Raw genomic sequence first — 12661 nt, forward strand, 5'->3', positions numbered from 1 at the left:
AACAAACTTTGAGTTGTTCTTCCTGGTCCAAAAATAGCTCTAAATTTTGTCTGTGGGTAGAACACACGAAACCGTTTTGTTAGGTTGGTTCGCAATTCCAAGCTTAATTTACCAGAGTAAACAATGGGAAAATATACTACATCTTTGGGTACATTCATAAGGGTGAGTCTAGGACTATATATCTAATTTAGGGCCTTACCTATACACGAATCAATGAATCTAAAGGGTAAACCATTATTAAAAAGCATGTTACGTATGAACTTCAGTTCTCTGTCTGGTTTAAGTGACAAATGATGAATATTTTGTGGTAAGCCCAGTGAAAGTGGGCTTACGATATAGGCTACACTCAAAACCATGGTCATTGCGGTGTACTGGTCAACAGAAGTACTGGTGGAAAAATAACCAGCAAAATCCCACTTTAAAAAAATAATGAGAGACCAGTACATTTATATTAAGGAAAAGTAAGAGAATAAATATTTGAGGAATAATAATAATGGGTACTACACTCTAAAATAAAATAATAAATGGACCTAACTTAAATGGGTGTCCACACTGTGACTTGAAGAAGGGTATAAAATATACTTGGTAGCGTTGACCCTTCAGGTTTTCTGGGAAGAATAGGGTGGTGCAGGAGGATGACGAAACACCCTGACTGTAGAGATTGGTCCTTTATTTACATGGTGCTTCTCCATACATACTAGATGACACGAGGGAGATTGGACTTGTTCCAGGCCTGGGCAATACTTGGATACTGCATAAGAAAACAGACAATGGCTATGCTGGACCCAGTGTCAGAAGTAAAATACTCTGCCAGAACTTGAATAAAGTCCACTCCCAGACTTCTATCCAAAACTTGCTCCAAGGCTTGTTCCCATGAAAGTGTTAGAACTTTCAGTTAGTTTCAAGCAAAATAATGAGATAAAAGTATTATACTTTGTGAAAAAAATAAAACTTTACATAGGAATATTCCAAGGAATTAGATAATGCAGCCGCCCTTTGATCACCCTAACCTCTTAAGTGCTAGGATGATACTGCATAGGATAAGGATTCGTCACCTTATTCTATAATTAAAACACACATTTTAGTATCATGGTGGCGTACGTGACTACTTAGCCTTACCCCAGGGAGTCAAAATGCTGACACAAGCTGATTTCTGTCTCTCCTCTCCCACACAGAGAGAGCTGCTCAGTATTCTTCTCATATTTAACAGTTTCTAGGGCAGAGTTCACTTACAAAACATTACTAACATAGGCAAAATACAATTAAATCTTTTAGGGGAACAGAAGTTGATGCTCTAACTCATACTAGGGGCCAGAAGAAAGAAAAGCTCCAGGAAGGAGGCTGCGGTGCTGCGCCTCACAAATCAAAACACACAGAGAGCTGGCAAAATAGTGCTGCCAGATCAAGCTGCCAGAAGTTCCCTAGATTCACCAACAAAATGTCCCTGTTTAGCCCTTGATTTCCCTCTCACTCGTTTTATACATGTCAGCTGTCATAAGCTCCGAGTGGAATGGTGTTGTTTCAAAGTTGTAAGCTGATGAAGTTTCAAAAGTTTTCTTGGCATAAAGCATTCCATTTAATGCTTCTGTGTTCAGTGAATTTCTAACTTTGGTTTTCATTAGGTTCACTTTAGAAAACACCCTTTCAACACTTGCACTTGAATAAGGCAAACACGGCAATTTTTTCATTAAATTTCTAACAAGTGGAAATAATGGTGTATCGTCACCTTTTTTCAAGTCGCCAATTTTTTGCCAGAATTTGTAAGCACTAATATCGTGTATTTGTATTACATTCAGTTCTGTGTTTCTGAATAAAAGCCACTCACTGTCTATCTTATTTGTCATTTTCAGGCACCAGGTTTCCGAAATGAGCCGCTAATGAGGCAATAGATGAGAAAGTTTTCATCAGAACATTTTGTGGATCTGAAGCTTTGAGGTTTGTGAATACTGGGTCCTTCACACACACACACACACACACACACACACACACACACACACACACACACACACACACACACACACACAACTGTACTGGGATCGGCAATCCCTTTCCCCTTGTGACCTATATTTCCTTACCCAACATTCCTTCCCTCTCCCTAAGGACTTCCCACTTCACCTGTCCCTTGTTTCTCTCCGTCCTTGTGCCGTGATCTGTAATCCCTTTCCCCTGGACCTCAACTTACCCTACCTGCCCCCCTTACCACCCCTAGCCAATACCTCCCCCCCCCTCATACCTCCACTGACTTCTGCTCTCTCTCTCTCTCTCTCTCCCAAATCTCAAAATCTTTCGAATTTCCCTAGATTTTTGTGTATTTTGAATTTTCTTCCCTGTTTCCCTGTAGCAAATTGATTTCCCCAAAACAGGGAAATTTCAGTGTATCTGGCACACTGGCTGGCATCTTGTTTTCCCTTCTCCCTTTAGGGATCCTTACGTTGGGTCTGGTTAGTACTTGGATGGGTGACCTCCTGGGAACACCAGATGCTGTTGGCATCCCTATGTGTCAAGTGGGGTTGGTGGAGGATTAGTGCCCCTCCCTGTAAAACAATTAACTCTAAGCCCTTGGCCACCCCGTTTGGGATACATGGCGTCTGGCAATGAATGAATGAACGAAACAATAAATGAACTTTTAAACTGCCTATGATATTTTCTTTTAAAAGTGTGCATAAATATCACAAAATATTTAGGAACTCACTGGTAAAATATTAGTCTCAAGTGTCATCGTTCAACTGAAAAAAATAAACACTGAATCGATGTGGATATTACACAACATTAGCGTAAAAATGTATAAAAACATGGGATATTACAGTGCAAGGTGTAAAAATATTACTGGCATTAATTTCCAACCTGTACAGCGGGATATCCTAACATCCAAATATAGTAGAGATTTCTCATACTCTGTTTCTGAGGTGAACTTAATAACTGGGTGCTGACCATTCAGATAGTTAAGGAAAAGAGGGAAAATTTCTGATTACTTAAAAACAAGAAACGTATTGTCAATATATCTTTGATAAAACAGAGGCTTAAGAGCAAGGTAGAGAGGCGGCCTGCAGTTCTAATGGACCCAGGATCGAATCCCGGCTGGGGCAGGGAGCAGTTTAAGGATTTGAATTTCCTAGAAGCAGACTTTCCTGATCTACCAGATGACCCGCCGACATGTCGTAAAAATACCCCCGCTAATACCAATACACCAATCCTATATGAGACAGCCCTAGCATGTACTCAATATGGATGGTGGCTGTTAGCGCCGAAGTGGTGACATGTGGAGGTGTAGGAGGACTACTGGGCCTTGGGATAGGTCACTGTCCCCGAGAAATAGGCCCTGAAGCCTTTGCACAGAGTCGGACAAGTAAAGAAATAAAAAAAGAGGGACAATTATCAAGCCATAAGGATTTATAATGGCACAAAAAAGCATTGGCTAATGTAGGGCCTAGTGGGAATCTCATTGCCACACCGTCACACTGCTTGTAAAATTTACCATTAAACATGAATACTGTGTCCTCTAGTGCTGACCTTAATAACTCCTTAACCCACCCCATCCCGACCACTTTTCCATCACTGACTCCCCCAATCCCGACCATTTTTGGATTTTTTTTTTTTTTTTGGCTCAAACCTCCACTTTTGGTGAGAAACATTGAAAATTCATAGAGAAATCATTCACCTGAGGTTTAAAATACTCGATACAGGTAGGAGTACCTCCTTACTTTACTGGGTTTTCTAACAGGCTGGCACCAAAGAAAACGAGTTCTGTGGGAGGATAACTATTTCACACCACTAATAAACGGTATTTATTTATTTACTTGGTACGAATTTATATGTAGTACGAGAGTATATTGGTTTCCAAGCAGTATTATAGTATTATAGGCATTATAAGTATTGTTTCACTCACTAACTCATCACCATACCTGACCTTTTTTTGCCATATTACCTGATCATCATTTCTGACTGTTTCTTCCTCTAATGCTATGTAAAGTTTGTCCTCCACATTGTCATTGATTGGGGAATCACTCTGGTCCTGAATTTCTTACTGTGGTATGACATGGCTTTACTGGCCAGGTCACTGATAACAGGTGAATTGCTGAGACAATGGCGTGCAGGGAGGGAGAGGAGGTCATGCTGGGTAAGGCATTGTCCCTGCCTGGCATCTTGTAGAGGAAGGTGTCACGTGTATACGTACCAAAAATCACTCACAAAAATTGAAAATTGTGCAAATCAGGGACCTTGCAATTTTTTCCCATTTATGTACGTCGACGGGATTGGCAGTGACAAAATGTGTGGACGTTAAAGAACGTCGACGGAACACCTTGGGTTAAACTGATCACGGTAAAACCCTCTGACACACTCAACTCCCTCAAATAAGTCGTTTATACAAATATTAACGGTTTCGGCCAGTGATAGATTGGTAAACAAAGATGTTACACCGAAACAAGCCATAAAACACTGATTTATATAGAAATTGCAAATATCCTTAACAAATGAAAATTAAGTATAAAATAAATAGTTTTTTTTAATAGTAGTAGTAGTAGTAGTACACTGATTCTTAGTGACTGGTGAAATTAGGGATGCACGAATTTTTGCCATGATATATATATATATATAATAACTAAACCCCAGATTCCCCAGGGGGGGGTGACCATAAATGCCCCCACCATCCGCCCCTCTCCCGGTGACGACTCTGCACGCTGCCTGGAACCACTATCTGGCTCACTTCTTAATTTCTGCAACATTCGTGGCCGTCCCTCTAACTTTCCCTCTGTTGAGCACCACCTCTCCTCATCTAAACCTCACTTTTTACCTGAGACTCAGCTGTCTGAGGCAACTAATAGCAAACCCTTTTCTGTATCCTCCTACTTTCTCAATACCGTACTCATTTCAAAGCCATATGTGGCTGTTGTGTATATGTATGCAACGATTTATCTTGCTCTCGTGTTCCTGAACTTGATTCTTCTGAATTCTCTACTCTCTGGCTTCGGGTTTCCTGTCATTCTCTGATTAAATATATCTGTGCTGTTTACTTATCCCCTGATTACACTGACTATGAAAAATTCTTAGACTATCTTATTTCTATGATAGAACACATCCTATCCATTTCTCCTTTCTGTGAAATCGCCATTCTAGGAGATTTCAATGTTCACCACCACCTTTGGCTCTCCTCTTCTTTCACTATCCACCTGGTGAACAAGCCTACATCTTTTCTACCCTTAATGACCTAATGCAGCTTGTACAGCACCCTACCCGTATCCCTGACTGCCTTGGAGAGAGTTCCAACATACTTGACCTCTTCCTTACAGCTAATCCTTCTGCTTACACTGTTAATCATTCCTTTCTGTTGGGCTCCTCCAATCACAACCTTATTACCTTAACCTGTCGTATAGCTTTGGTATAGCCTGTGGACCCTTGAAAGAAACGTCGATTGTGGCACTTTGGAGCTGCTGATTGAGAGGCCTTCAGGCAGTACATCTTTCATTTTCCATGGAATGATTATTGGTTCCATGGCCGGGAGCCATCTGAGTGTGACTTGCACATTACGGAGGTTAATCTCTCGGGCATGGAAGCATACATTCCTTTCTCATATCCTTTGGCTAATACAAGAAAGTCTTGGTTTAATCACGCTTGTTCTAATGCTGTCCACAACAAGGACCCCTGAACCACATCTTTTTTATGTTGCTGCCCGGAATCATGCTAAGTCTGTTTTTCGCTCTCCTAAAAATAACTTCATCCGTAATAAATGCTCTCAACTCTCAAACTCGAATTCTTCCTGCTCCTTCTTGCACCTTGCCAAAAACCTTTCTAACAATTTTACCTCCTCCTCCTCCTCTCCTCTTTTCTGCTTTGGTGGCTCTGTAGCTATTTCTTCTCTTGGTAAAATAGAATTCTTCACTCTGACTTTCTCGTCCAATTCCACCTTAGACAATTCTGGTCCTGTTCCTCCATCACTTACCCCCTGTGACTTCCTCATGGCTGATTTTAAAGTGTCTTCAGCTGATGTATTTTCTGCCATCATTGGCCTCAATACTAACAAGGCATATGGGCATGATAAGGTCCCTCCTGTTGTCCTCAAGAACTGTGCTTCTGTGCTTACACTCTGCCTAGATAAACTCTTTTGCCTTTGTCTATCAACTTGTACCTTTCTTTCTTGCTAAAAGTTTGCTATCATTCAGCCAGTCCCAAAGAAGGATGACCATTCCCAACCTGTCCAACTATCGTCCAATTGCTTTAACATCCTGCTGCTCAGTTTTCGAGTATATTCTTAACAGAAAAATTTTAAAGCATATTTCCTATCATAACCTACTTTCTGATCGTCTGTATGGGTTCCGTCAGGGACACTCCACTGCCGATCTTCTCACCTACCTTTCAGACTCCTGGTCATCCTCCTTTCGGGACTTTGGCAAAAGCTTTGCCATTGCACTTGACATCTTAAAGGCTTTTGATTGAGTCTGGCACAAATCTGCCCTCTTACGGTTTCTATCCTATCTCTGCCTTCAACAATAGCTTCCTTTCTGGTCGTTCTATAGCTGCTGTTGTAGATGGCCATCGGTCTTCTCCTAGATCTATCAATAGTGGTGTTCCTCAGGGCTCTGTCCTATCACCAGCTCTCTTCCTTTTATTCTAAGCTGTACGTCTAACCCTATCCACTCATACACTGATGATTCCACCCTTCACCTTTCCATTGGTTTTCTCAGCGTCCACCTCAGCAGTTACGTCAACAAACAAGGGATGAGGCTATGGCACACCTAATGTCTGACTTGGCTCGTATCTCTGACTAGGGTAAAAATAATCTTCTTGTATTTAATGCATCAAAAACCCAGTTTTTACACTTATGAACCCCACAAAATCTTCCACAGGAGTACCCACTAATGTTTAATAATATTCATGTTAATCTCGCATCATTCTTAAACATAACTGGGGTTTTATTCTCTCGGGACTTAACTTGGAAAGATCGTATTACATCTCTTGTACAATCTGCTTCCAAGAGATTAGGTGTGCTAAGCCTTATCCGTACCTACTTTACCCCTACACACTTGTTAACCTTATACACGGGTTTTATTCGCCCCAGTGTAGAGTACAACTCTCATGTGTGGGAAGGCTCCCCACATACAGCTCTTTTCAATAGGGTGAAGTAAAAGGCATTTCATCTCGTCAACTCCTTCTCCTACTGGCTCCGTTCAACCTCTGTCTCTTCGCCGCACTCTTGCATCTTTATCTTTTCTATTGCTACTTCAATGGGCACTGGTCCTCTGAACTGTTTGCTTGCATCCCTCTACCACTACGACGGGCGCGTAGCACACATCTAGCAACGAACTCTCCTCCCTTTTCTGTCCAACTCTGAGTCTAATGCAATAGTTAATCGTTACTCCCAGTCCTTCATTTATACAACAGGTCAACTCTGGAACTTTCTCCCTCTGTCTGTATATCCTACTTCCTATGATCTCCAGTCTCGCAAATGCAGTGTGTCTAGGCATCTCGAAATGAACGGATCTTGAATTTGGCTCTCTTTCGTATTGTTTTTGTTTTTTTCTTGGAAGGAATGGTTTGCGGGCTCCTTGCCTTTGGTTCCTTCTTCCTTGCACTAAAAAAATTGTATCTATCTATATCAGTATCTATCTATGTTTCTATCCATCTATCTATCTATATCAGTATCTATCTATCTATCTATCTATCTATCTATATCTATATATATATATATATATATATATATACACACACACACACACATATATATATATATATATATATGGGTGAAGGGGAGATGCAAGATAGGCAGGAAGAGCAAGATATGCAAGAGACACAAGACATGGTAAATGAAGGTGAAGTGGAAAAAAATAACCCGGATCAGCAGGATGGAAACGAGACAGTGAGTAAGGTGAATTGAGCTGAGAAATTCTCGGATGAGGTAGACTCCCCGACTCTTTGTTTCGTCCTCTGCTAATATGACCTTGAGAAGGCAATCCCAGCTCCAAGGTATAGCTTGAGATCAGATATGACAATAGACTAGTTTCCTCTAGTTATGGATAGACCTTTAGAGCACACTGATTGGAAGACTATAAACACAGGAATCGAGATTAAGTCATTGAAGTTATTCTGTTGAAGATTTTGCTGCTTGCAGCCGTTGTGTCGGGAAATACGAGTACTCAACACATTCACCCACATATTGAGCAACCTGCTCCAACAGGCCTCATCTATTCTCCAGTCTCCAGTTTTATCTCAATAGGAAACCAGTATGTGGTCCCCATCGTGTTAATACGAGTTATACAAACCCCTTTTTAATGCACAAGATCTTATTGAGTCTATTAGATAGAATATAGATCACATGGACAATAATCCTTCCTTGTATCATCACTGGAGGAAACCTTAGCTTCATTCCAACGTGAGTTTGATATTAGATTTATGGATTTAAAAAATTCTGTTGAGCATCTGTTGTCAGATGAACCAATGACCGGTCGTAGGCCCAGAGGTGCAATTGATCTTGTTGGTGGTATTGCTATGCATTATTTGGTACTGCAACTCAGAGCCAGCTAGACGAAATTCATGTCTGATTGGGCCAGATTCAAGAGATGTCTGATAAGAAGCGTGAAGTACTGAATGCTCACTCTCAGAATTTGGATATTACCATTAGGGATATGTCTCATATGCAAGCTGCACTTATCAAATTGCAGAAGGCAGCTAGTATTTTGCATGCAATAATTAGACTTTTCCCTATCAGAACCTTGCATTTGGAAGGCGAAGGTCGCATCTCTGAAGCTTTTCTTAATCTTTATTTAGCTTCATCGGATATCATTGCTGGTCATACGGGAATTAAGTTAGGTCTTCAGAGCATGATGAAGGCTCACCTGAGTGTAGATACTATGCAAAATGAATTATTGCTGGGAATTTTAAGTATTATCTCATTGACGAGGCCAGGCAGGACTTCTCTTTCTTGTCCGTCTTGAATACCTTGCCTTGTACATTGAACTCATACGAGTGATATATCGCAAGACTCCCTCCTCAGTGTGCTTCTACTTGCTTATTCCGGTTCAGGATATATATATATATATATATATATATATATATATATATATATATATATATATATATATATATATATATATATATATATATATATATATATATATATATATATATATATATATATATATATATATATATATATATATATATATATATATATATATATATATATATATATATATATATATATATATATATATATATATGCCCATAATGAACCACTCACACCTCCAACTTATGCCACTCTCACCAAAGTCACCAAACTGTCTGTTTACCCTCACACATTACAATTTTGCATGTCACCCTCTCGTGTTGAGTTGGAGGCAATACATTCATTCCATTAGATTTTCCCCCAGAATGATTCTATAGCAGTATTCTTGGATTAGTTACTACATTTCCAATCCAAACTTCTCATCCTCGAGCCCCCACACGAAATAACCAAGCCAGTCACTCTGAGGGTTTATATGTATGTTCTCTCAAGTGTTGTAGTTATGTACCTTACTTTCTACCTAGGTTAAAAGTGTTAGTTATACAAATGCTGCTGTCGTCGCCCATCGCTATCGTTCAAGCATTCACGGTCTCGGGTGCACCTCTCTACATTCTCGCCACCACATGGTCCTATCCACGGGGCCTGGGACTACTCTGCACTATAGTAAGACTTGCGTAAATTTGCGGCTGTGGTGTGGCCCGCACCTGTGTACAGTGTTGCCACGTTTTCTTTACCGTTATCTCTCTCTCTCTCTCTCTCTCTCTCTCCTGGCGGGAAATGTGAGCCACCCTGAGTGCTTTTGATTCTTTTATAAGTTATTTATAATTGTGCTTTCATTTGTTAATTTGGTTTTGTTATATTTAGTGATATTTATCATTTTTTGTATACGGCGACAGATGACCCGTTATTGCAGTACCATGATTGATTTTCATTCATTCATTCTCTTTCCCCTTCCTGCATCTCTTTCTCAGCCTGACAGTGCCCCAACCACCACCACCCCCCGTCATGCTGACAATGCATTCAACCTTGCCCCTCTCCTGCCCCTCTCTCTCTCTCTTTTATTGCAAGAGACATTTTGGATATTTTCTTTTACATAATATTGTATATATTGTAAATTTGACATCATTTCCACACCACCCTTGAGGTATTTGTCTTGGCGCACTTTTTTTTAAGAGGTGTCCCCAATAGGCCTATTCCTCTATCTCTCACAGAAGGCAGAAAAACAGAAGAAAAAGAAGGAAGAGAAACATGAGGAAGAAAAGTGCGAAAAAGAGGATAGAAGAGTTATGATGTATCCTCATCAGAAGATGTGAGAGTGATAGTGAAAGAATCGATGTAATGGTCAATCATCACATCTCTCTTTTCATCATCCTCTTGCAGTTTTTCTGCGTGCCTCACAGCATTCTTCCAGTTGTCTGCCGTGACGTTATTGAGTGACTCATGGACGAGTGGCTTCAGATCTGCAATTCTGAACGTATTTCTCTTTGACACGTAGCCTTTAACCTGTGCCCAAATTAGCTCGATTGGGTTATATTGGCAGTGGTAAGGGGGTAGGCGTACAACCCTATGTCCATGTTCTGAGGCCGTCTTATCGATTACGTAGTTTGTATCGGCAGCTGCGATGTGGCGAGTCACAAGGTGCAGGAGTTGCGCTTTGAGGAGACCATTTGGCACTGTAACACCCTTCTTCTCCAGCCATTCTCGGATCTCCGCTTTCTTGGTTGCAGTAGTTGGTGGTTTATCTATTTTTCTGGAGTGATAGGATGCATTATCCATCACTATAACAGAAGATGATGGAATGTTGGGTAACAGTTGATTCTTAAACCACTTTTCAAAGGTGTCCGCATTCATCTGTTCATGATAGTCTCCTACATTCTTTGCTTGGAAAACAAGGGTTGCTCCAGAAACAAATCCATCTTTGGTTCCTGCGTGCAGCAAAATCAAACGGGAACCCTTCCCTGTGGGCACCCTCACTCCCACGGCCTTGTTTGCATTGCTGTCTACCCAGCATTTGGACACAGAGTAATTTTCATTGATCCATGTCTCGTCTAAGTAGACAATGGTTTGGCCTGAACTTCTAAGCTCCTTCATTTCTTTCAAGAAAATGCACCGTGCATAAGTTATATCATCTCTTTCCTTTAGTAATCTCCGTCCATCAACATTTGCATAACGAAAACCGATTTTCTTAAGAACTCTTCTTAATGTCTCACGGCTGCCAGGATACGAAAGATTGATCTTAATTTCTGCATAAATTTTTTCAAGTGTTGGGATTTCCTTCCTCTCATAAAAACTCAGAACTGTTCTTCGTAGCACGCCTTCATTAAAGTTATCAAAGAAATCGGTCATTGGTGCTACACGTTTCCTTTCCTTGGGCGACTTAAACTTGGGACATTGAATCTCTCATTCTCTGTTGCATCTTTATAGATTTTTTCAACTGCTCTCTCGCTAATCTTCGTTGCTGCAGCTGTACGAGAGACGACCTTTGATAGGCCTTGAAGAACTACTCCCTTCTCCTTCTCCTCCTGAAATTACTGCCTTACATTGAAGACAATTTCTTTAGCCTTTCTTTGTAGAGGCGAGGAATGGGCTGATTGAGCTGCCATGCTGTCTGTGCAAAGGACATAAAGGAAGTGACACGAGGTCATCACCAGGAAGCTATGCTGTCAAGGACACCGACTGGGTGTGGAAGTGTTGCCGCTCGCGAGTGAGTAATGTTTTGTTTTTTTTACTTTGGTATTGGCATTTGCCTACTATTTTGTCCTACATATTAGCTTATGATTATAAATGTGATTATTCCTCGCCCTTAAAATTATCGGTAAAAGCCAGTAAATGTGAGCATTTTTCCCTAGCAACACCCGTACAAGCTATGCTTGGGTCTATGGAGGGGTACGTACTTTACCTTAGGCCAGACTGGGTGTGTCAGTGTTGCCACTCAAGAATTATATAAATTATTTCTTTTACTTTGGATATTGGCATATTTCTTCTTTTTTCAGGCTCATTATCTTATATCCATAACTGTGATATTATTACCCACCCTAAAACTACGCTAAAAACCATTAAAAGTGACTACAATTTCTTTTAGCAACACTGTACAATATGTACGCCATGTGTCTGTGTTACTGTATAAATATTTTATGCATAATAAGATTACTGTTGATTCATCCATCAAAATACACAAGTGTAAGTTTTATTCATCTGAAATTACCGAATTTGTGATGCCTTGTACATAAATAGCTTCCGTTTCACATCGCAAGTTGGGGAAACGTGGCACCATTGTACACAGGTGCGGGCCACACCACAGCTGCAAACTTACGCGAGTCCTACTATACCTGTGGGAAGTGGGGCGTGAGCGCGGGGGGAGGAATGTCGGGACAGCCAAACACTGGATAATGTCACCGATCCTGACCATGCCGAAGAAAACATGTGTGGGACAAGTGTTTATAAAACAGATAAACATGGAAGGCAGTCTTCCCCTCAACCCCTTTGTCCACCTGACACACCCATTAATCTCCACTTAGGATCGGCTGGCTTCAATGAGGCGAAGGGGGGAGGAGGAAAAGAGGAGGAAAAAACTGCAATGCACTGAGAGTGTCACAAGTTGCTGAAAGTGGCATATAAAGTTGTTAAAACTGGGCATCATAAGGTAATTAGAACAAAAGCACAGAA

At 40.7% G+C, this 12661-nt stretch overlaps 1 protein-coding gene across 1 annotated transcript; it reads right to left on the reverse strand.

Moving 5' to 3' along the window:
• Window positions 1-10279: 10279 nt before the first annotated feature.
• Window positions 10280-11341, reverse strand: LOC145412879 (uncharacterized). The gene has a single exon (XM_080282677.1). It carries the CDS (start codon window positions 11339-11341, stop codon window positions 10280-10282), a length of 1062 nt encoding a protein of 353 aa, XP_080138803.1.
• Between the last annotated feature and the right edge of the window lie 1320 nt (window positions 11342-12661).

Source organism: Coenobita brevimanus, chromosome 94 (assembly GCF_032717465.1).
Source record: "Coenobita brevimanus isolate Jiangsu-jjx chromosome 94, ASM3271746v2, whole genome shotgun sequence".
Classification (NCBI taxonomy): Eukaryota; Metazoa; Arthropoda; class Malacostraca; order Decapoda; family Coenobitidae; genus Coenobita; species Coenobita brevimanus.